Consider the following 26,367-nt stretch of genomic DNA (forward strand, 5'->3'; position numbering starts at 1 on the left):
GTAGAAATCACGGATAGAACCCAAATGTGCGGCGGTGTTTTTCAGTGCTTGTAATGGCGAATCATTGTGGCTGTAAACCAAACAATCGTCAGCATATAAGATTGCTGTGGAGTTATCTTTTGTATGCGGAAAATCATACAATAATATGTTGAATAAATATGGAGCAAGAATGCTACCCTGTGGTACACCACTGTTCACAAACCCGCACGAGGAAATACTGTCCTTTATTTGAACACAAAATTGTCGGTCTGTAAAGAAACTTTTAAAAAGTTTAACAATAAATGGATCTACAGCGAGTTCTACCAGTTTATACAGGATGCCTTTATGACATGTGTAATCAAACGCCTTCTCGATATCCAGTGATATGGCCAGAGTACAGCATCTTTTCCTCAGATTCACAGTTACATCATCGTGGAATTTCATTAGGGCGTGTTGAGTGGAATGGTGGCGTTTAAACCCAAATTGATATGATGGGATGGGTTCGATCAGAAATTCATTTTCAAGTTTTGATTTGATTACATGCTCAAGCAGTTTGCCAATGTTTGACAGTAGTGAAATTGGACGGAAGTCCTCAGCTCTATTACAACTGCCTTTCTTCTTCATTGGCAAAATTTTCGCTATTTTCCATGCCCGTGGAAAGTAACAATTATTGAGGCAGTTGTTGAAGAGAATAGTCAAAAGCTCAATAGTTGGGTCTGGGAATTTTTTTATCAAGAAATTTGAAATGCCGTCGAGGCCACTGGATTTTTTGTTTTTTATGTTCGATATGATCGATTTAATGTTGTGGACATTTGTAAAATGGTACGCATCCTCATTGTCTAGAGAGTTGAACTCACTATTGAAAGAATATATATGGTGTGATATATTCTCAATATGCGAGCCTACACGATGAGCAAGATCGGCCACCGGATTAACAGGAAGTTTTTCCGTATATATGTTGGAATAGTATTCCTTAAAATACGCAGAACATGTATCACTGTTGGTTACCGTAACGTTGTCAATACAGATATTGTGGCAAAAAGGTGATTTATGTTTCCCAACAATATTATATACCTGTTTAAAAGCATGAGGTCCGGGTTTGATATGTTTTAGTTTGTTGTTAAAAATGTCTGCCTGCTCCATATTAACAAGATCCTTTATAATTGTTTTAAGCAACTGTATTTGCTTAGAAAGTATATTATATTCGTTACTCAGTCTATTTCCATAGCGATGATATATTTTCTTCAATTCCCTTTGCCATCTATATTTAATCTTATAAAAATTTTTAATTTTGTCGGAATATAAAAATTTGCCGTTCTTAATTTCTACTTTCGTTGTATGTAGATCATGAGCAGACTTGAAACTTTCATTAAATTCTACTATAATTTGTTCAATTTCAGTGTTTTCCAAATTTCTGTTATTCGGTGGCATTAAAATATTAGAACTGATAGTTAAGTCCAGTTGAAAACGTTTCCAATCGGTGTTCTTGTAGGAAGTGTAGTAATGGGGGTTATTAAGTAATATATCCGAAGCATTCATATTAATTTCCAATTTCAATGGAAAATGATCCGAGAACGTCGGGAGGGATGAGATCCTGTAGTTGGGGGTGTCATTATTCATCAAGGAAGTGCTTATGAGGTAATGATCTAGAAATGAATTCGCGCTTGGAAATGACGGGTTGTTATGACAAATCCTTGTGATATCCAACGAATGGTCTTCAAGCCAGTTCTGTAAAATATTGCCGTTTTGGTTTCCAGTACTGTCACCCCATGCTTGATTTTTGGAGTTTAAATCGCCACCAAGAAGAAATAGGTCGAAACCATTTGCCACTAGAAGTATTTTGTCCAAACTATTGCGTAAATTATTAGCAGTAGTGTTGCATTTTACATATAGCGATCCAACCAGGATTTTCCTGGTTGTGTTGTTTATTTTCAATTGGAGTTCTAAAAATGTTCCCAGAATACTTAGGTCGTCGATACCAACTCTTTTGTATGAGATGTTATTTTTAAGTGCAATGGCTACTCCAATGGAGGAGTTATCATAGATAAAGTTGTAGTTATTCAAGAAGACTTTTTTTTGTCTACGGAGATGGCATTCTTGTAGAAAACAGATATCTATTTTGTTGCTGTTAAGGGTGTTAGTGAGATCTATTTGACGACTTCTCTCTAAGAGAGATCTGACGTTAAATGTTAAAAAATTGATGATTCTATGGCCCATGAACTTGTTGAACTTTTTTAAGAAGCCGCAGGAACTCCCCTTTGGCTTCTACTTTTGGCCTATTTTTGTACTCGTTCATGAAGTTATTGAGTTCTTGTTCTAGAGTTAGCTCTTCTGGCTCGAGAAAAAATTCAGCAAGTTTTAAAAATGTTTCAACAATTGACGGTTGAACAGGTTTATTGTCCGCAGATGGCTTATGAAAAAAGCTTGCAAATGATTTGGCTGGATTAACTGCTGATGAAATATATTTGTTGACGTTGCTGCTAGCAGCACTTTTAATTTCTTGAACCTCACGTAGGCGTTGTTTTTTTCTCGACACATAATTTTTGTAGAATGTGCAGCCTCGCCAATTTGCGGGGTGACCTTCTTCGCCGCAATTTACACATTTTGGGTTTGAGTTGTCGTTTTTATTCCGGTTACATTCACCAGGCAGATGATGTTGGTCGCATTTCACACATTTATAGTCTGAATTACAATTTTTTGCCATATGACCCCAATGTTGACATCGTCTACACTGTATTTCTCTATCCTTTTTCTTTGGCCTTTCCCAGACAACTGACTGGCTAAGTACGAATTTTACGTGCGATATGTCGCTCAAGTTCTTGCCGGGGTGCAAAGTTACAAGAAAAAGACCTGTGTCACAATTGTTTTTCATAGAGTATGGGGTTGTAAATTTTGTAACCTTTGAGATTACATCGGGAGTTATCCCATCCAGGTGTGATTTTAGTTCCTCGATGTCAGTGCCGTGATATAGGCCACGTAGAACTAACGAGATTTGCTTCAGTTCTCTAGGAGTGAATGAATAAGAATTTATCCTCTTCTCCTTAAGTACCGCCATCATTTCCGTATGGACAGTGGCGTCTGAAAGATAAAGTTTGCATTTATTCCTGTTAACATTCTTTATTTTAAAATTTATCTTGGGTGATTTCGCCTCCAGTTGGCTCACCAGATGTTGTACATTAATATTGTACAAAAATATAGGGGGGCAGAATTTGTTACCAGTTGGTGTCGTTGAAGTGGAATTAGTTGGCTTGTTAACAGTGCCGTAATTCCTTGGAGTGCCGGCGGAGTCATCATTACTCTCTATGTCAAGGTCAGCTAGGAGACTGAATCTGTTGCTGCTAATGGGAGCAGCGCCATTGTCCGGGTTTGATATGCTTTTACGTCTCCTCTTGGAATTTTGCTGTTCAACCTTGTTGTCAATAACTTGTCCTTGAGATGCAACGTCGTCAATATCGTGGCAATCCATATGAACATATATCCATAAAATCCAAGGAAAATTGTATCCCACGTATTCAGCACTAAAGACTGAGTGTCTTCAATCCTCCAAGAATTAATGTTGTGTAATCTTCCAAAAATAAAATAAAATCAGCCGCTTTATGTCTTTACTCAACCAAATCCCAAAAATAAAACCCGGAAATAGTAGAATGCAACAAGTATTGTTAAAGTACCAGATGGTTTCAAATTAGAGATTAAGGTACCACTAAAATGCTTATTAATACTTAAAACTATGGCATCTCACTATAAATGACAGTTGAAAGAAAACTTTAGTTTAGAAACTGTAAACTCGCGCCGGAATTTGCAACAAATCACGTCTCTCTTTAGACGTAAAAATTCGTGAATTTAATAAAGTTTCGCAAATATAATTATAATAAATTCGTTAAATAAAGTGTAATAAATACGGGTATTATGAAATTTAAAAAAAAAAAATCAATTGTTCGGTTAGTAAAAATCATATTACAAATAATTGTTGGTGTGGAAAAGGAAGTAAGAAAATTAGCGAAGATGCTTGTGTAAGTGTGTGTGTTTGAGAAAATTGTGGAATGCAACAAGTATTGTTAAAGTACCAGATGGTTTTAAAGTAGATATTAAGGTACCACTAAAATGCTTTTAATACTTAAAACTATGGCCTCTCACTATAAATGTCAGTTAAAAGAAAACTTTAGTTGCGCCAAAACTTCGCAGAAATTTGCAGCTTTTACTTTATTAAATAAATTTAGTAGCGCTTAATTAAATATTATTTAATAAATAGTTAAAATTGAGGCTAATGAATTTGTGACTTGTGAAAGTTTCGTAGAAATTTTGTGCAAATGTGAACATTTTTAAAATGATTAGTGCAAATTGTTAATCATAAATTAAAAAGGCTTATGGTGGATGTGTAAAATAAAATAAAAGGCAAAAATACTTTATAATGGGAGCACCATATAGGCATGTTCGCCATATGACACCTTAGAAGTATAGAAATTTTAAAAATTATTGATTTTTTATAAAAAAAATTTGTTGAATTTTGAATATTACCTTAATTCCTATGTATTTAAGTAATTTACTGATGAAAAGCTATTTTTCTAAAAGAGGCTTTATATAGGAGTTAGGGTTAAATATGAGACGATCCTCAGAAAATTAGGAGGTATTTATTTTTATTTAAAAGTTAGTTATCTTTAATTTTATCACAGTACTAATGGTTATACATACATATGTATGTAAATTATTTATGATTAAGATATTTTTAATGGCCGCTAGGATCAAATAAGGGCTTATATAAAACTTAGTTTGAAGATATACTAGTATACCTTAGACCTGTACCTTTCGCACAATGTTTACATGGACAGTCATATACATACATATGTCCTAATTTACACAGAAAATGTTTCAGGGACGATCGGTATACTTTAAGAACAAACGTGATGTAGGGTATAATAAAGTTTTCTGTAAGTGTGTGTGAATGAAAATGTAAATTGCAGAGATGCCAATAGTAATTAAGACAATGTTGCCCAATAGTTGAGTTAGAATTGTTAGTTCCACATTTAGTTTAGATTAAAACCATTGACTGTTACATTTTTCTAACAAAATAATTGTTAAATAAAAAATTTGCTCCATATAAAAAATGGTAAAGAAAAAATAAATACATATCATTATGTTGCAAAATTAAAAAAAAAAATAAATAAAATGTGTGTTTAAATATCAAAGTAAAAAGTGTAATTAAAAAATCTAAATTTCCATTTCAAATTCAAAATTTGTTTTTTAAAATTAATAACCAAAGATTAAAAATTTAAAAAATCCAGGAAGTTCTGAAACATTTAATATTCTTCAATGATATCTTGGTAGCATAAAAACCCATTAATCCCCGCTAACGGTAAGTGAATATTCAAACTAAATTTAATTTTCGATAAATTTTATATACATTTATTACTTCAAAAAAATATGGAAAATCTTAAATGAAAAACCTCTTTAAAAATCACACTCTATAATTTCTAAAATGCTTTTTTCCTTTAAGATTTTCCTATTTATTAAAGATAAAGATGTTTTATTTTTTGTTTTAAAAATACCAACAATTTTGTTAAAATTTTGTGAAAACATTTCTTGAGTTTTTTTTTAAATGATTTTGGGGGAACTGAAAACTTAATAACATTAATCAATAGTTACACGAAGCCATTTTTAATTTGCTAAATAATAATAATAAAAAATAAAATTGATATTTAGTTTAGATTTTATTCTATGATACATCTGGTGGACAACGAGGCTGAGGAGATTCCTTTTCCGTTTCGCACATTTCTTCTGCGGCATGTTCTTCCTCATCTATTTGCTCCAAAAGGGAGGGAGTTTCTTCTTTGTAACCCGCATAGGTTTCGGCACGTTGCTTAATGATTTCTTGTATGATCACTGTAAGTATTTCCCGTGAATCTACAATTTGACCGACTTCCTGGGCCACTTCGGCCGATAGCCAAGGACATATAGTCTTCATTAGTTGCTCCTTTTTGGCGGCATCTGTAGCCGGCTCTAGACTATCCAAAACTTCTGGTAAAATGCTGGCAATGTGACCTTGTAGTAATTTGGCGGCTGTAACTCCACGTTGCATTTCATCGTCCAAAGATTTGGCAATGCTATCTTGACGCAAGCGTCTTTGTTTCTCGGCTTGTAAACGTATCTCCTCCTCTTCGAGACGTCTTAGTTCAGCCAATTCAGCTTCTCTTTCTGCTAAAAGTCTAAAAAAAACACACTTTATTATATGAAAATATGTATTTTACAATAAAAACCACATACTCCTGTTGTTTTTTGCGTATATTCGAAATTTCTTGCTCATGAGCCACTTCTAAAATACTTAATTCCATAATACTATCAACCATGACATCAATAATGGGCTGGGCTTCAGCATCGAATTGGAATAGTTCTCCATCGCCAATTTCCGTTGCTACATCGACGCCTATTTTAGCTGGTATATAAGGAGGTGTTGGTGGTTTTTCTAAAAATATATCAGTTTGTGTTTCTGCGGAAGTTTCTGGAGGTCTGGCAACCAATTCTTCCAAATATTTATCGGTTTGTACATCTTCATGTCGCCGTCCCTCTACTGGTGGTGGTGTACCCAAAACATTGCGCTGGTTGCGGTGTGTGACATTTTTTTTGCGTAAAACCTGGCGTCTACGATATTCGGCTGCCTTGTCAAAGGGATCATATTCTCCCTAAAAACAAAACAAATTAATACAAAACGAGGTGTTAGCAAACTGTTTTTTTTATTTGCCAAAAATATTGCAAATAAAATGGAAATTTAAAATGAAAATGTCATATTTTTGTTGGCCCATCAAATACTAACATATTTTTATATATTTTATTAATGGCCTGCAAACATGCCAACATAATTAATTTGTTAAATTATATATTTAGTAAATAAATGTATAATCATCAATGGCGCAAAAAGAGGACATTAAAATACGAGGGCTAAAAATTGAAATGCAATTCGTAGTATCCAAACAATTTCATTAACAAATTAAATTTGTAAATTTCTTTTAATACAAAAAGATTTTCTCAAAAGTGTTTTATTGTTAGGTACTTACCAGTAATTGATTTCCGGCAAAGTTACTGCCTCTAACAATTCGCCTCTCGTGCATTACATTTTTATAGGGTTCAGGAGGTGGAGTTTCTCTGTAATAGAAAACAAATAAAAATAAATTTAATTGCCAGTTAACACTTTAACAATTAACTATTAAATTTCCTCAAAGGACACTTTGTTTGACCTTTCATGTTGTTGTTTTATAACTGTTTAAATTTCTATAGAATTTAAGATGAACATTTACGTAATTTGAAATTTAGAATTAATAGTTTGAGAATTTATTTAATATTCTTATTGTATATTTTAACTTAATGTAAGTTGCTAGAAAATTTCTTTTTTTAAAAAAATCATTTATTTAAAGAAAGTCATGACCTATGCAAATTTTTTCTTTTTTTACTAAACTTGTTTATTTTTTATTTGGTTTGCAAAAGTTTCATAGACCGGAAGTGGGGAAATAAAAAAAACAACAACATTACAATACATTTGTTAGTAAGAACAACGCGTCGGACATGGCAGCACTGAGAAAAATTTTAGTATAAATGATTCTCATTCCGTTTGTAACACACTAAAATGTTGATTGTACCCCCACACACACAAGTATGTAAATTGTGAGTTCTTAGTAGATTTTTAACCGATGTTCGTTGAAAGCTCAAGTAGCTAAGGGAAAAATATTCCACAAATATTTTCTATTCTTAAAGTTTGTTTGATATTGATAAAGAGTACTATAGATTCACGGTTTCATGTGTCTCCCGACACCCATAAATATGATTTTTATTTTGAAGTCGTATGGACATAATAGATGAGTTTAAGAAAGATTATATAGATTGCTCGTAATTTAAGGAGAACACTCGAGGGATATTTGACATTGAGATTCCAACTTTATTAAGGAGGTCTGGTTTTAGCTCGAGTAAATCAATCAGTACTTCTAACAAATGTGATTAGATTCGTTAGTGACATATTCTTGAGGTAGTCCAGACCATGAAAGAGGATTCTACTATGATATCTCAGATATAATCTTTAGGTTAGGTTGATAGGACATAAAATCCGAAGAAATACACCTAGATATATCGGTGTAGCAGCGGATTGCTACAGGTATTTGCTCTAAATACCAAGACATTCTATCTGGGATCAGCGTTTCAAAGTTTCCGACTTATTCTGTGTCTGGTATGTGATCAGGTACGTCCGATGATTGTGTATAACCTTCCAATGTGTCCAGTAAACATTGATGACGCGTCCTATAACCGCTTTTGGCCAGAGAGCCGTTCGGCTGTAAGCGCCTCCACATATCTTAAATATGTTTCAATGGGTGGAATATCTAGCAACGTTTCCATAGCCTTGGTTGAAGAAGTACACATAGCACCACTTATACCCAAGCAGCATGTACGCTGAACTCCCTGTTGTAGTTTTATATTACACTTTTTTCCAAAGCAGTCCACCAGACTATTGAAGCATAAGCTAGAATTGGTCTAAGACCCCAATCCATGCTTATAGTTCTCCTACATATCGTCCAGCACCGATGTGCCTTGTTGATCCTATCCTCCATGTGTCTGCATTTTAATTTCCTGTCAATGATTACACCTAAGTACTTAACTTGGTCTGTCACCGGCAAGAAGATGCCCAGGAAGCAGGGTTCAGTATACGTAGAAATTTTTGTCTTTCTTGTGAAAAGACATATTTCTGTCTAAGCCGGGTTAACATTGAGGCCTCTCGGTTGAGCCCAGCTCAAGGCCGTATTCAGAGCCTCCTCAGCTTTTCTACACAAGTAATTTGGATCGTTTCTCTATAAAAGTATTACTACATCGACTGCATAGCAGGCAGGTCTAAGTCAGTTAGGGTCCTTGCATGTAGTTGATCCAGTTACGGAGCACCCGGTCAACATAAAACTGAAGCGCATAAAATTGAAGGCGCCTTCGATGTCAATGCATACCGCCAGTGCATACAGTTTGCTATCGAAGGATTCACCTATGTAGTGGACAACTTCGTTTAAAGCGGTTTTCATCGACCGTCCCTTTACATAAGCATGTTGCTTATATTTAAGGTCTTTGTATCGTATACTGCTTTTAACCATACTATCGACTATCCGTTCCAAGGTTTTAAGTTGGAAGGACTTGAGACTTATCGGTCGATAGGACTTAGGTGTCGCATAGCTAGGTTTCCTTGATTTGGGTATACATCCTGCCATTTAACTGGGGTATATGTTATTTTGAAGCATGCAGTAAATATCTCTGACAGATGTACGGAAAACAGTCCATAAACCAGAATATTAAATATTGTAAAAACTTAGATTCTTTCACGTTTTTTATGATCAATTATTTCTGAATAAAATTCATATTTTGAAAAACATTACTCATACTACTTGTAGTACACTAATCCCCTTATTCACAAACAACATTTTTATTTTATAAAAGGTTAATAAAACTAAATTTCCATACAAAATCTTATTTATAAACTGTTTATAAAATAAAAATTTTTTTTGTGAATAAGGGGGTAAATGTTTTAATTCTTTGTACCACAGGCAGTATGAATAATATTTATTTAATAGTTGAGTTTGAGATATTCAAATGCAATCCTTATTTCTCTCTGTGTATAGTATAATGGGAAATAACGTGTATATGTATGAATGTTTTCAAGAATAAAAAGTTTTTTTTTTTTAAATTCGAAAATAAACCACTAACTATTTCAATTCTTTTGTTTAAAAAAAGTTCCATATACAAAATAAAATTCATTATAAATATAGGAAAAAACCTTGTATTAGTTTTTAAATACAAACGTATTCATTTGTACTATTTTAAATTTAAATACAATCTAATTTTTTTTATATAAGTGTGAATGTCTGTGTACATTTACATATAAAATACAACAGTTAGTACAAAGTAAATTTTTGTATTTATTTTCCCAGGATATTCACCTGTTTCGTTGATAAATTTATATTATGCCATAAATATTTAATGATTATTTCTCATTCTTCTTTTTTTGTTTGTTTGTTTTGTTGTTATTTTTTGTGTGGTTTTTAACATGTTTTTTATCTGTTTAAATTGAAATAGAAATGTTCATATGAAGAATGGTCATTGGTAGTTTGTGGCTCATGGGTTATTTTTCGTTTTGTGTTCGTGATTTGACGCATATGACACAATTTCCACTTAATTGTCCTCCCTAGAGTGGAGTATTAGATATGTAGGTTCTTAATTGTATATGCAGATGATGAATAAAATAAATGTGTCCTGGTTTATTTTTATGATGGAAAATTAACGTTGCAGGACAAAAACAAAAAAAAAAAAAAAAAAAACGAAGAAAAACAAAACTGATTTGAAAACAAAATAATTATATGGTCTTAATATTTTATTACCCTATTTATTGAACCATATATTATTGGTCAACAACTATTAAATCCCCATGTAGCAAGTTGTTAATCATTTAATTCGTTAAATTCATTTAAATAATACTTCTCTCAATATAAAACTATTTCCAATTTCCATAGAAAATTAACTTAAAGAAATCAAAACAAATCCCAATAAACTGAATAAAAGCAGCATGATGGTGCTGTTGTGTGTTGGTATGAGTGTGATTATTTATTACCTTTTGGAACGATTTTGTTTAAGTTGTTGATGAAATTGTTGTTTGCTTATATGCAAACCGCCCGGCACTGGAGTGGAGTTAGCATATGACCCCCTAACACCATTTAAAGGTAAAGACGATTTTGGGGCTGCAGAAGTAGTGTTGGTGGCTGTTGTCGCTATTAAAACTTTATCATTTGAGGCGATCGCATTGGCCCCTCCATCAGTTGCCACTTTTGAAATAACACCACCACCACCCCCACCAGTACTATTATTATTGTTGTTGTTGCTACGATATTTGTCCTTGGCCATTGTGAAAGTGTTGTTTCTATTGTTGTAGTTTTGTTCGCTGGTACCTTTAATTTTATGGACATTGTGCGTGTTGTTGTAGTAAGACGTCGGCAACGACGAAGTGGTATTGTAAACGACAGGATGTGAAGAATACGCGTACAATTGTCGTTTACGTGACGGCGAAAGAAGTACAATATCTTTTGGCGGTGGCAAGAATATGCCTCTGGGTACAGTGGTAATGAAAAGTGGTCGTTGATTGAGTGTATCCTGATTGCTACCCTACAAAGCCAAAGGAAATTTTTTTGTGTTTTTGGAAAAGATTTTATGTAGAAATGAATACCATGGTTATTGGGTTTTTATCTGATAAGCGGAAGGTTAATGTACTTTGTGATATAATTTTGTAAAAGACAATTTTATACACTAATATTGGGTCTCATTCGATATATGATGGTCCATAATTGACCATACATATCATACAACTTATTTTGTAGAAAATCAGTTTATCGTACATAAGATAAAAAGCGAAAAATATCCAAATTCTGCGGAGTTTGTAACATAATTGAACCAAGACCTTCGATTGAAATTTTTAATCAAATATCGAGTTTTCACTAAAAAATGTGATTTTAACAAAAATATCAAAGTTTCACTAAAAAATTAAGTTTTCCTTGAACAATTGAGTTTTCACAAAAAACTAATTTTCACTAAAAAACAGATTATTTCAAAGTAAAACTGATTAAGTTACTTTAAAGAAGATCTAAACAGTTATTTAACACACTGTAAACAATACATACATACATACATATTACTTACAAACACCAAATAAAAACCCAATACTTCAAAATAATAAAAAAAAAAACACTTCATGTCAGCCTACATGTTGTGAAGAATTTTTGAAATCACGGCTTCCTTGGCTAGAGCTTAGATGACTTAATTTGCGATTAAGTTCTTCGGCAAAGTGGCGCGCATTTGAGGCACCCAATTGAGGATATGTTACCGACAATGAGGGATTATAACCGGTAACCCTAAGCTCTTGCTCAAGGCCATTGTAAGATTTCGGCAATGCCGCCTGCTCCGGACGTCGAAAAGGGTGCACTATGGCGTTGGGTTTGTGAGAGAACGACGAAGATGAAGCGTAATCGTTATTAAGAACAGTAAATGATGATATTGGTAGATTCGAAGTGTAATCGTAGGATGCCGATAAACCTGAAAAGTGACGAGAGGGTGTATAATCAGAAGCAAAGGAAAATTTTGGTCTAGTGGCACCGGTGGTTGCAGTTGCTGTAACCTGGTCTTCAGTATTCAATTCATCACCGTTTTCCAAGTTTTTGTTATCAGTTGAGGAGTTATTTGGGTAAAGTGTAGTTGTAGTGTTTGTTGCAGAAGTGTTGAGGAAGTGATCTGGATTTGTATTTTCCTTGTTGGATTCCAAGTTTTGCATTATTTAATTTATTTTTTTCTCTTTTGCATTTAGTATACGAAACTTTACTGGTTTTCACATTTTCACTTCACTTTAAAACGAACATGTTTTTTTCACTTTGAGCACTTAAAACACAACGTTCTTATTCTGTACTTTTACAGAAATCAATAAATGAATACAACCGGCTTAAGGTATAATAAAAACCTTAAAACGCAACATTAAAAAAGAACAACCGCTGTGACTATTAATGGATGTTACACGGTCAACACTTAGTCACGAAATGACCAAAACACATGCTTTTTACGATATTAAGTTAGTTGGCTGTTGGCTAGATTGGCTTACCATCGTCTCTAAGTATTCGTGTTCGTGGTATTAAAGGGAAAATACCGATGGTCATTATTATAACGACCACTACTACAACAACGACAACAATTTAAAATAGAAAGTATTCCTGTCACTAGTTCAGGCATTAGAAAGGAGCACGCTGCTGTTAATTGCGCAGAATTTCCCCCTAAAACAGCTGTTTAGAGGTTAGAGTATTCTTGAGAAAACTTTTTATGTTTCGTAAGAAAATGTACACATTTGTATTTGTTGGCTACCAGAGTAATAATAATCGTAATATTTGTTCGCTCTCCGCACTGAATGAGTGACCATTGTTATAGCAAAGTACTAATTTTAGTTTTCTAGTTTAGCTTTAGTTTGGTTTTTTCCTTCTACTTTATATGTAAATAATAATAGTAGATGTTTATGCAAATTTTTGTGTTCACCTTAAGCAATAAATAATATAAATGTACATTTATTATGTGGTTTTCTGTTCTGTTTCTTAATAAATCTGAGACTTCCTTTGAACTTTGCCATCCAGTTTAGTGAGTTCGAATAGAAAAAGGCTAAGAAACCTTTAGTAAATTTCAATGTCAGTGACATAATTGTTGGCCAAGTAATTGACAGTTTGTTTGGTTTTTGTTTGAGCTGACTGTATTATGGATTAGTCCAACTCATTTACTAATATGTTAATCACTTTCTTATCTTGGCTTCTTACAGTTTTGAAGTAGTCATTTTTCTAGCGACGCATTAAAAGCAGTAAAAAGGGAAATTTCAAGAAAATCGATTACACATGTTTTATATAAATAGCAAAATATTATTTTAATATTGTTTTGAAAGAGAAGTTGGGTTTGGTGGTTTTAGATTATATTCTTGTTTTAGTTTTGAATTATTAATATTGAAACGAACATATCTTTTGAAAGTTTTAATAAATAATGCGTAAAGTTTTTTACTCGTACTTCCGTTATTGATTTAGGTGCGAGTTCATTTACTTTTTATATGGTGTTTTCCATTATATTATAGAAGTTTCAACAGTTAATTTTCCAATTTGATTTTATAATAATATATAGGAAGTATCTTAGTTTCTGAAATCTTGTATGGCAAGAAATCCAGAAATAATTAAAAATGGGGAGAAAGTAAACAGATTGATATAAAATATTTATAGGATAACGAAAAATTAAGCGAATCTTCAAGTTACAAAAATAACTTTCTATTCTACAACTGGTTTTTGGAACTATTTCTGAATATTTGTACACTCAATCATTACGATAATTTCCTGATTAAAAAGCAATTTATGAAGTGGAACGTTATAAATTCTTTTGCTGACAAAAGAAACTTTGTAATCTTGACTTCCTTCACTAGAATTCGAATGACTTCATTTGTGAGTAAGTTATGTATACCGTGAACTGTTGAGCTTTGGAAGCATCCAAGTGACGTTAGTTGCCTATAATGATGGTTTATAACTAGTTTCCGGCAATGCCGCCTTATCCAAACTGTTAATCTCATTTTAACTATGTTGTTTTCTTCAGAGTCCAACTGTTTAGAAAAGGAACTAACTACAAGAGACTTTCGAGAACTAAATCTGAAGACGTCGAACATTAACACCTACGTAAACAGTCAAGCATCATTAAGGGTTTCACTTCGAAAGTTTTAAAGTTAAATTTAATCTGAATGTATTCAATTCTTCTCGAACTGATGTGTTTAACAGGACACAATGGAATTCGGGGAAATGAAATTGTCAATTAATGCTCTATTGACGGATCATACTAGGGCGATCCCCCCTGAAATCCGTATCGAACATTTCAGGAACTAAGTAGTCTTCTATTACCCCCTGCATAGTATCGAAAATAACTTCTCCTGTTCATCACTCTCTTGGCTTTCGTTTAAGGCTTCTTATACCCTGCCAAATCATTGGAGTACAAGATCCATTTAGGTAATCACAAAACTACTCCCTTGTAAACATTATTGGAGTATATGATCCGTTTTGTACTGCTGGCAGGGATTATATTCATTTCTTCAAACAACATAGTCCATAGAATGCATAGGGCCTTGTTGCGGATCACACACTCCCAGAATTAGAGCAAGAAAGTAGTTTTGGGATTACTCTGACATCATAAAACATACTCCATATTTTTCCATATATTTGGATTAGTTTTGAACCAGTCCTTTGAGTAGTACTCTTTACACGCGTGTGCGGAGTGCAGGGTACATACTGAGTACAGTATGAATGGACGCATGCCATACCTACGTAACAGCTATTTCAAAGGTTGTTTAGAGGAGGAAGAAGAGATGGAAAAACATAACTTATGTGACTGCCCAGCTTCCTATGTAACCTAATCTAAGGTAATTTGTAGTCCTTTACAGCGAGCTGTCGAAAATTTAAAGGCAAAATATAGCGGATTAATAGAATTTATAGCTTTTGCGAATAACTGTATTCCAATTTATGGACCCTATAATAGAACCAAAGTGGTTTTTATTAGTTTATCAATTACTGACACTTAATTAGTATTAGATTTATTTGTAGTGAATACGATTATTTCTCTAATTCTTCTCTAGGAATCTTGAATATTGGAAAACGAGTCGATATTTCAGTATATTCTATATATCTCCAAAAACCCATGTCTCTTATTAAACCCCTTGTCTCTTATTAAACATAATTATGTATTTTTCTAGCAAACTCATATTTTTATAATTGTCCTCAAACATGTCACACTCCTTTATTTCCTAATAAACTTTTAAAAAAGACCTTGAAATATTGTTAATCATCTGATCATATCGCAACTTCTTACAAAATCTAACTTTTTAATACAAAAGAAATCACAACTAATGAGAAATAAGTATTTTCTATTTGTAGTTTGTATTTGTATTGTTTATTTGTATAAAATCCTCTGCCCACTCCTAACCACGACACCTTTTTCTTCTTATGTTGTAAAAAGTTCACTGACCTTCAAGTTATTTTGACCTTTAACGGTTATTTGTTGTCTATTTAACACTATGGCTAAAGCTGTTTGGCCACCACAGCTAAACGTGCTATAAATCTAAGTAATTTTATCCACAACATACAAAATACATACCAATAACGTGTTAGTAAATGCTATACCTACATATATATGTATGTTGCTATGTATGTATGTAGATTTCCATAAACATATTTGCTTAGAATCGTTTGCCAAATAATTGCTACTAGATAAATGTGCAATTTACTTACTTTTGAGCCTTGGCACTTTTTCTGCCAACCGTTTTGGGGGGTGATGACCACCAACATGTATATTTACAGGGTGGTGGTGCTGCTTGGCAGTTTTGCATACCCGACGTTGACCATTTCAATTGAACTTCAGTAACTTCGGAACGTATGGCGTTTGTAGGTTGTGGTGTGCCCAATAGGGACAAGGTATCACCGGTATATTTTTTATTGCGACCAAAATTACGCGCTGGAACTGTTGGCATTTTAAATCAGTAGTTATAATAAAATAAATTTGTTTGCAAAACGCTTTATAAAATATATTTTTACACAGTTTTTATAAGCTAAAAAAAATCTTGTAGATTTGTAGAAAAAATATGTTAGCTGCTCAAAATCTTTTGACAGGAAATACAATACTATTATTTAGTTCACATTTTGTCAGTTAGTTTTATTAATTTATCATTCACTAGTTCAATGATTTCTTTTTAATATATATTTTGTGTCTATTTTTATCTTTAAATATGTGGGAGTTTTAAATGCAAACAAAATAAATAAAAAAACATAATAGCAGAAAATAACTGTAAATAAAAAAAGGCAACTATCAATCAAAATAATAATAATGGTTGCCATAGGAAGTTGTCAAAATAGCGGCACATATAAAATGATATACAAAATTATAAGAATTTGACATAAAGAGAGCAATGTTTTGGCAGCAGAGACCTCTACAAGTGAGTTAAAAGTGGTGTTTGAATTGAATAAGTATCAGCTTAGCCAAGACAAAATCCTTTCATATAAACTATTGTGAATGTTATAAACAGCATTGCCATAGTCAAGTTTGTTATTCAAACAGGTATCAAATGGAAAAAGAAAAATTTATAATGAGAATTTCGGGCTCTTTTTCAGATTTTTTCGATTTATGAATTTACATGAAAAATTTAAAAAATTGTCAATAAAACAATAGAAACATTTTGAAACTAGAACTCCAAACTCTAGTACCAATGCATCACAACTTTTCATATCAATCGATTTCCATCACATACCGGAGTGTTTTTCTTCATATAACTCACGTTAAGGGATAAAGTGATCTTACAATTAAGTTAAGAGTTGTTCTTATAATTAAGACAATATTTAAGAAACCAAAAATCATTAATTATCCTCTCAGATAGTAGTTAAAAAACCCTCATAATGTTTTAGCATGATTACTTGCTCTTGTCCATTATTTTCTTAAAGTGAAAACTATTTTGTCAAATGACTTCTTAATATTTGACATGGTTTTTCTTTCTTTTATATGTTTAGGATTATTGTTAATAGATGTCAAAGGTAAATACAAAAGATCAAGATTCATTCATTCAGACCTTCTTCAGATTTTCAAATATTGATACAAGCCTGACATTTTGTTACACAATTGTTATATTTACTTTCATGGAACTGTGGCATTTTTAATTATTTAAATAAAAATAAATGATGTTTAAATGTTTATTAAACTATTACAAGATACAAAGACAGTATGCCCACACACAAACTCGACGATCTTGACAAAATAATGAGTAACTGTCAATATCAAACCCTTAACTGATCTAAAGCCCCCATGCAAAATAGATTTAAAGCTAATTTTCTCTATTTCTATCACATACAGTTTTCAACTTCCACTTCATTCCTTGAATCGATAGTTTATCACCGTTTGTGTCTTGTATTTTTTGTTACTTTCGTTGTAATTGTTCTGTAGTAGTTGTGTTTTTTTGATAATTTGTACACAGCAGTTGGACATGATCTTTTACTTTGATAAGTGGCTGTTATAGTCGTACTTAGAGTAATTTTTTTTCTATAATGTCTCCACGTCTGTCTATTGTTTTTCTTGGGAAAGGTCAAAGAAATGTTGTCTACATTAAACAGTCGTAAGAATTTTGTGTGTTTAGGTGTGATAATATGGTTGAGTATTTCATAGAAATATTATTAGATTTTGTTAAGATATTATTAAAGAGTGTCAAGAGTTTTAAAAGAAATTAGCAATATTTCGTATTGAGCAATTTGTAATTGTTATAGAATTGTTACATTCACTTACAAATAGGCAGTTTAAGAAGTACTTAACACGAACGCTTGCTAATAAAGAGTTAAGTAAGTAGTAAACAAGTGAGACAGTATAGTCGGTTATGGCCGACCATATGATACCCTACACCAGTGTGTAGCTTTTATTATTAGGTTTATTTTTAATTATAAAATATTTAAGTAGATTTTCATTAGTTCAGAAATATTTTAACAATTTGTTGACAAAAAAAGTGATTTTATAGAAGAGAGGTTATGTGGAGGCAAGGGGAAATATGAAACTTTCCTTATAAATGTTCATAGAGGGATTTACGTTAACATTAAAGTTAATTATGGAGAATTTCATCGTAATACTAGTTTTTATAAGAGAATTATTGATCTTTAAGTCATTTTCTAAACGGGACTTTGTGTGGGGGCTAGGGTCAAATGAGACGCGATCATTACAAAAATCGGCAGCATTATTTAGACTTACTAATTTATGTAGAGAATAATAGAACTTTTAACATAGTTATGAGCTCAAAAGCTCTATTTGGGGGTACGGTTATATAGGGGCTAGGTGAAATAAAGAATCGATTCTAGCCATTTTTTGTTCTTGGGTCGAAAGAAACGTATGTGCCAAATTTCATCAAATTATCTTGAAAATTGTGTCCTGTAGTTTGATTACATGGTTTACATGGACGGACAGACAGACGGACGGACATAGCTAAATCGATTCAGAAAATGATTCTGAGCCGATTGGTATAATTTAAAGTGGGTATAGGACAAACACCAGCAAAAACCCAATATACCCTCCCCACAAAAGTGGTGTAGCCGACGAGGATACGTCCACTGAGTTCACTAATAGTTTTCCCACAAAAAAAAATATTTTTTCCACTTGTATTAAAAATAAAACTTAAAAGTAATTACTAAACTCCTCCTAAGTAATGCAGACGGTTTGTAGTACTCATTTACTTCTTGGACAAGTACAATACATTACCATGTTTTTGTAGGATATATATCACATTTTGACAACATTGCTATCTTTATGGATATAAATCCAATTTTGTGCTAAACTTTTATTAGTAAAAATTTATTGTGGAATTTTATTTAAATTATTGTTCTTAAATTTAAATCTTATTTTACCCATCTTTATGCACTATAAGTAAAATACAAAAATACTCACTGTAGAATTGTGGTTAGTTGTAAAAAAAATCTAGATAAAAACTCACCAACATAGATTTGTATAACAACTTGCAACAAATTACTATTTATGTAAATTCAATACAACAAATACTTTACTCAACAATTCAACTACACGTATAAAATCCAAGTCGATGAAACACTCAATAATTACAACAGACTATTTCCCAACACAAACACTTACACATGTAACTATCTATTACACACTCTGCTCCACAGATTTAGAAGGAAAATCCTTGCAAAACCGCAAAGCTTTTGGCAATTATGCACATTTGACCACATTTTCGAAAATTTTACTAAATATGCAGATCAATGTTAGAGGTTTTTTCAACAAAAAAGATTGTTTAAATAAACTTAATTGAATAAATGATGGAAGAAAAAAAAAAAAAACAAATAAAAACTGAAACAACAATAAAGATTTGTTTTTCGATTTAAAATTCTTTATAACCACAAAAATTAAAACATGCAATAAAATAGATTTTACACTTGGTTTGTGTTAAATTTGGGATACTTTTGTCTCTATAGGAGTAAGTAGTTTTGACATTTTTTTATTGTTGTTGTTTTATTTTCGTGCACGTAGTAGGTGTGTAGACCAATGTTACGTGTAATTGTTGTGATAGTTTCCCTGTAAAACGGAAGTATTTTCTAGCACCTCATAAATGATGAAGATGTTGTTGTTGTTGCTGTTCCTGCCATTATGCGTTTCCTAATAAATTGGTCTGTCTAACTAACTATGTCTTCTATTAAATAATTCTTTTTTTAATCTCGTACAACAATAATCATTTAACAAGACCAGAGTCAATGATAACTCAATTGTCTGATTGCACCTCTATCAATGCATGCAATGCAATGTAATGTCTGTCTATAGTTTGAGTTTAAAATTGACCTGTTCTTTTGATTATTATCAGGACAGACATGCAATGACAACAACTTCTACTTGTACGCTGCTGTCTGTATATCTTATCACATTGAGGACATCGCGTGCACGTCTCACCCCTAAATCTATGGCCATAAAACTACAGGATTTCTTGTGGATTTTGTTCGTTTACAGTTTGTACTGTTAGTTTCCTGTGAATTGGCTGCAGGAAAACGTAGGGAGAGAGAGAGAGTGAGGGAAAAAAAGATTGCACGTGTGAATTTTATGGTTTGTTATTATTATTGTACACCTAAACATAAATATTTTGGGTACTTGCCTCTTGGCTAACTGACTAACTGATTTTGACTTCGTTGCACTTGCTTCTCAAATGTATTGTTAGTTTTCTTAATAGACATTGTCCTTTTCCTGCTGGTCGTTTATTGTTTTCTAAGGAAAACAATAGTTTATTAGATAGTGAAAGTGTTTGCTGTCCATCGATCCTTCTATATTTCTACTTATATTTTAACACTACACGAAACAAAAATAATAATTGTACAATTTGGTCTTACACGACGGGAATTTGAAAACGCCTGGCGCCTTAATTTTAAGTAAAAACAATACCTGCGAAAAATCATAATTTATGTTGGTAAAAAAATATATATTGATTTTTTTCTTGAAAATTTTTTATATACATATATTTTAAGTAATTTATTGCATTTTGTTTTTAAATACTTTTCAAAACAATTACAGTTTTATTTAAGTGGAACATGAAATATTTGCTTTGGTTTTTTATTATTTCTTTTGGTTTGATTATTTCAATAAAAGTTTATATTAACACTTTAAAATGTATGTACTTTATATGTATATCGTCTGATTATAAACAATTTTGAACAATAAATAAAGTAGAAAAAAAAAAAACTAAACCATAAAATATGGACAGACACTGTTAGAACGTTGGAAGGAAGGACGGACGGACGGATGGATGGATCGATGGACAGACGGTCAAACAAAAGAAATGAATGTAAACAGAAAACAACTCAAATTCAACGACAACAATTGACGCATCAGAATTGCAAATTTTTCCCCATTTTGCTGTTGTTTTTTACTGTTTGACATTTGTTCATAATGGACGATCGACATAGACTGTCACTCGTTTTGTATTTAAAAAATAAACCCAATAAACAATATGATAAGGATCGTTGGATCGTTATAGAGTTTTCGTCGAAAGTGCTACAGAACAAATGTGTTACATTTTCTTACTTTCCAATATACTTCTTTGTAAATATCATATTCCAATATTTATGAGCCGAGTTTGCAGATTTCAAAATCTGTTTTTTGGTATGTTGGTCCGAACTTACTACTCATCAAAAACATTGTAATGACTTGTACTCACTCAAAAACATAATTTTCAATGACTACTACTTACCGTCTGCATTACTTAGAAGGAGTTATGTAAGAGCTTGCAAATAATATGTTATGTATATAATTACTTTTTAGCCTTGACTTATTACTGTTTTCGAACTTTATTTTTAATATAAACAAAAACTATTTTTGTGAAAACTAATATTAGACGCTGTGGACATATTTGCAGGCGATCGTAGGAAGTACTTACCTAACTCCTTATTTGTAAGCGTAAGTACTTTGCTCTAATGCCATCCCCGAGTTAAATTACTTAAAGTGCTATTCTGTAAGCAAATTTTAGCTTTTAAACCCCTTACTTTTTAATGTAAGTTTTTACTGGGTAGTCTATGTTACTTCTTCAATGATTATAAGTTTGGAATAAGCAGAACTTTAACTTAAGTGTTTTACGCTTGAAAATCTTTTTAAAAACTCCATACAACTTGAAAGAACTATGCAGTAAACTGCTACTTAATTTCATATTTCAGAACTTAAGCTTGTCAGCTAAAATAATCTTGTTATTCCTTGCTTTCGAATTTCAGACCTACTGCTTTAAATGGCTGTGTTTTGTTGTTAAATAATAATTTCTGACTATTTTGTTATAATTATAATGTTTGCCGGGTTATTATGTACTTTATAATGTATAGACATTAGGCTGCAACAGAATTTCATAGAGATTTAGTCAATTCCACTAAACTTGTTCATTCAATTGAAAACAATTACTTGGTAATGACTTCTCCATACTGCCAACATTACTTCGAATCAGCTTAATAATGACTGGATTAAAATGTTAGGCATACACATAAACAATCATTATAAATCTCATTTAGTAAAGAATCGTTTTTTTTTTTATGAGTAGATCTGCTCACGTCGGTGATATCTGATAAAATCACAAACAATAAGTATGAAGGGGTTAAAGAAATCGTCTATAGATTTTTACCTACACTTTAGGACTAGTCTAATAAACATACACATCATATTGAACATATGTTTATGTGTTTCAAAAGTTGCATGTAGATCGCATTGTTGTTATTTTTTTTATACGAGTATGTATAAAGAAAAACATACATGGAAGCTTTTTTTCTTTATTAACATGAACCCATTGAAAGACCTTTGTTTTGATACATTTTGCTATTTTTTTTTAATTTCTATACAATATTAGAACAACGAAATCGCCGACAAATGAATGAACAAAGTTCTCTTCAGGATGGTTCTATTAAAATGTACATAGTTCGTACATACATTTAATCGAAAAGCAAACAAGGTTTATTCGTGATCACCCATATTTCCCATGAAAAATCGGTTTTTTGGTTGAAAACATAAAATCGGCTATAACTTCGTTAAAACGCGTTTAAATCGAAAAACAAGCTTTATTTGTGACCACCCATATTTCCCATTTAAAATGGGTTTTTTGGTCGAAAATATATAATCGGCTATAACTTCGTTAAATCGCATTTTAATCGAAAAACAGGGTTTATTTGTGATCACCCATATTTCCCATGAAAAATCGATTTTTTGATCGAAAACATAAAATCGGCTATGACTTCGGTAAAACGCATTTAAATCGATAAAGATGCTTTATTTTTGATCACCGATATTTCCCATGAAAAATCGATTTTTGGTCGAAAATATAAAACTTTTAACTTCGTTAAAACTCATTTAAATCGAAAAACAAGTTTTATTTGTGTTCACCGATATTTCCCATGAAAAATCTAATTTTTGGTAGAAGACAAAAAATCAGCTATAACTTCGTTAAAACGCCTTTAAATCGAAAAACAAGCTTTATTTGTGATCACCCATATTTCGATCTAAAAATCGATTTTTTTGGTCGATAACATAAAATTGGCTGTAACTTCGTTAAAACGCATTTAGATCGAAAAAGAAGCTTTATTTGTGATCATCCATATTTCCCATGAAAAATCGATTTTTTGGTCGAAAATATAAAATGGGCTATAACTTCGTTAAAACGCATTTAAATCGAAAAACAAGCTTGATTCGTGATCACCCATATTTCCCATGAAAAATCGATTTTTTGGTCGAAAATATAAAATCGGCTATAACTTCGTTAAAACGCATTTAAATCCAAAAAGAATTTTTATTTGTGATCAGCGATATTTCCCATGAAAAATCGATTTTTTGATTGAAAACATAAAATCGGCATAATTTCGAAAAAGAAGCTTTATTTGTGATCATCCATATTTCCCATGAAAAATCGATTTTTTGGTCGAAAACATAAAATCAGCTATAACTTCGTTAAAACGCATTTAAATCGAAAAAGAAGCTTTTTTTTTGATCACCGATATTTCCCATGAAAAATCCATTTTTTGATTGAAAACATAAAATCGGCTATAATTTCGTTAAAACGCATTTAAATCGAAAAAGAAGCTTTATTTGTGATCATCCATATTTCCCATGAAAAATTGATTTTTTGGTCGAAAACATGAAATCGATATTTCCCATGAAAAATCGATTTTTTGGTCGAAAACATAAAATCGGCTATAACTTCGTTAAAACGCATTTAAATCGAAAAAGAAGCTTTTTTTGTGATCACCGATATTTCCCATGAAAAATCGATTTTTTGATTGAAAACACAAAATTGGCTATAACTTCGTTAAAACGCATTTAAATCGAAAAACAAGCTTGATTCGTGATCACCCATATATCCCATGAAAAATCGATTTTTTGGTCAAAAATATATAATCGGCTATAACTTCGTTAAAACGCATTTAAATCGAAAAAGAAGCTTTATTTGTGATCACCCATATTTCCCATTAAAAATTGATTTTTTGGTCGAAAATGTATAATCGGCTATAACTTCGTTAAAACGCATTTAAATCGAAAAACATGCTTGATTCGTGATCACCCATATTGCGATTCAAAAATCAATTTTTTGGTCGAAAACATAAAATGGGCTATAACTTCGTTAAAACGCATTTAAATCGAAAAACAAGCTTGATTCGCGATCACCCATATTTCCCATGAAAAATAGATTTTTTTATTGAAAACATAAAATCGGCTATAACTTCGTTAAAACGCATTTAAATCGAAAAACAAACTTGATTCGTGATCACCTATATTTCCCATGAAAAATCGATTTTTTGGTCGAAAACATAAAATCGGCTATAACTTCGTTAATCGGCTATAACTTCGTTAAAACAAGCTTTATTTGTGATCACCGATATTTCCCATGAAAAATCGATTTTTTGATTGAAAACATAAAATCGGCTATAACTTCGTTAAAACGCATTTAAATCGAAAAACAAGCTTGATTCATTTTCATATTTCCTATGAAAAATCGATCGGCTATAACATCGTTAAAACGCATTTAAATCGAAAAATAAGCTTTTTTTTTGATCACTGATATTTCCCATGAAAAATCGATTTTTTGATTGAAAACATAAAATCGGCTATAACTTCGTTAAAACGCATTTAAATAGAAAAATAAGCTTTATTTGTGATCACCCATATTTCCCATGAAAAATCGATTTTTTGGTCGAAAACATAAAATCGGCTATAACTTCGTTAAAACGCGTTTAAATTGAAAAACAAGCTTCATTTGTGATCACCCATATTTCCCATAAAAAATCGATTTTTTGGTCGAAAACATAAAATCGGCTATAACTTCGTTAAAACGCGTTTAAATCGAAAAACAAGCTTCATTTGTGGTCACCCATATTTCCCATCAAAAATCGATTTTTTGGTCGAAAACATAAAATCGGCTATAACTTCGTTAAAACGCGTTTAAATCGAAAAACAAGCTTCATTTTTGATCACCCATATTTCCCATCAAAAATCGATTTTTTCATTTGTGATCACTCATATTTCCCATCAAAAATCGATTTCGTTCAACCGCGTTTAAATCGAAAAACAAGCTTCATTTGTGATCACCCATATTTCCCATCAAAAATCGATTTTTTCATTTGTGATCACCCATATTTCCCATCAAAAATCGATTTTTTGGTCGAAAACATAAAATCGGCTATAACTTCGTTAAAACGCGTTTAAATCGAAAAACAAGCTTCATTTGTGATCACCCATATTTCTCATCAAAAATCGATTTTTTGGTCGAAAACATAAAATCGGCTATAACTTCGTTAAAACGCGTTTAAATCGAAAAACAAGCTTGATTCGTGATCACCCATATTTCCCATCAAAAATCGATTTTTTGGTCGAAAACATAAAATCGGCTATAACTTCGTTAAAACGCATTTAAATCGAAAAAGAAGCTTTTTTTGTGATCACCGATATTTCCTATGAAAAATCGATTTTTGGATCGAAAATATATTTTTCCTATGAAAAATCAATTTTTTGGTCGAAAATATAAAATTGGCTATAACTTCGTTAAAACGCATTTAAATCGAAAAAGAATCTTTTTTTGTGATCACCGATATTTTCCATGAAAAATCGATTTTTTGGTCGAAAACATAAAATCGACTATAACTTCGTTTAAACGCATTTAAATCGAAAAGCAAGCTTTATTTTTGAGCAAAAAGAAAAAGAAGCTTTATTTGTGATCACCCATATTTCCCATTAAAAATCGATTTTTTAATCGAAAATATATAATCGGCTATAACTTCGTTAAAACGCATTTAAATCGAAAAACAAGCTTGATTCGTGATCACCCATATTTCCCATGAAAAATTTATTTTTTGGTCGAAAATATAAAATCGGCTATAACTTCGTTAAAACGCATTTAAATCGAAAAATAATCTTTTTTTGTGATCACCGATATTTTCCATGAAAATCGATTTTTTGGTCGAAAACATAAAATCGGCTATAACTTCGTTAAAACGCATTTAAGTCGAAAAACAAGCTTTATTTGTGATCACCTATATTTCCTATGAAAAATCGATTTTTTGGTCGAAAACATAAAATCGGCTATAACTTCGTTAAAACGCATTTAATTCGAAAATCAAGCTTTAATTGTGATCACTGATATTTCCCACGAAAATTTGATTTTTTGATTGAAAACATATAATCGGCTATAACTTCGTTAAAACGCATTTAAATCGAAAAACAAGCTTGATTCGTGATCACCTATATTTCCTATGAAAAATCAATTTTTTTTGTTCGAAAATATAAAATCGTCTATAACTTCGTTAAAAC

General features: G+C 31.7%; 1 protein-coding gene across 1 annotated transcript; it reads right to left on the bottom strand.

The window, feature by feature from the left end:
- Positions 1 to 5,461: 5,461 nt before the first annotated feature.
- On the bottom strand, positions 5,462 to 12,549 carry LOC119600776 (putative uncharacterized protein DDB_G0284695). Its single transcript, XM_037951286.1, has 5 exons — positions 11,741 to 12,549; positions 10,598 to 11,145; positions 7,026 to 7,113; positions 6,238 to 6,653; positions 5,462 to 6,179 (listed from the first exon to the last, which is right to left on the bottom strand). The coding sequence occupies exons 1-5, from the start codon at positions 12,302 to 12,304 to the stop codon at positions 5,690 to 5,692; spliced, it is 2,106 nt and encodes a 701-aa protein (XP_037807214.1). The 5' UTR covers positions 12,305 to 12,549; the 3' UTR covers positions 5,462 to 5,689.
- Positions 12,550 to 26,367: the final 13,818 nt, after the last annotated feature.

This window comes from Lucilia sericata, unplaced genomic scaffold (assembly GCF_015586225.1).
Source record: "Lucilia sericata isolate MDLA Ls3-8-SP2 unplaced genomic scaffold, ASM1558622v1 Contig000120F_arrow, whole genome shotgun sequence".
NCBI classification, from domain to species: domain Eukaryota; kingdom Metazoa; phylum Arthropoda; class Insecta; order Diptera; family Calliphoridae; genus Lucilia; species Lucilia sericata.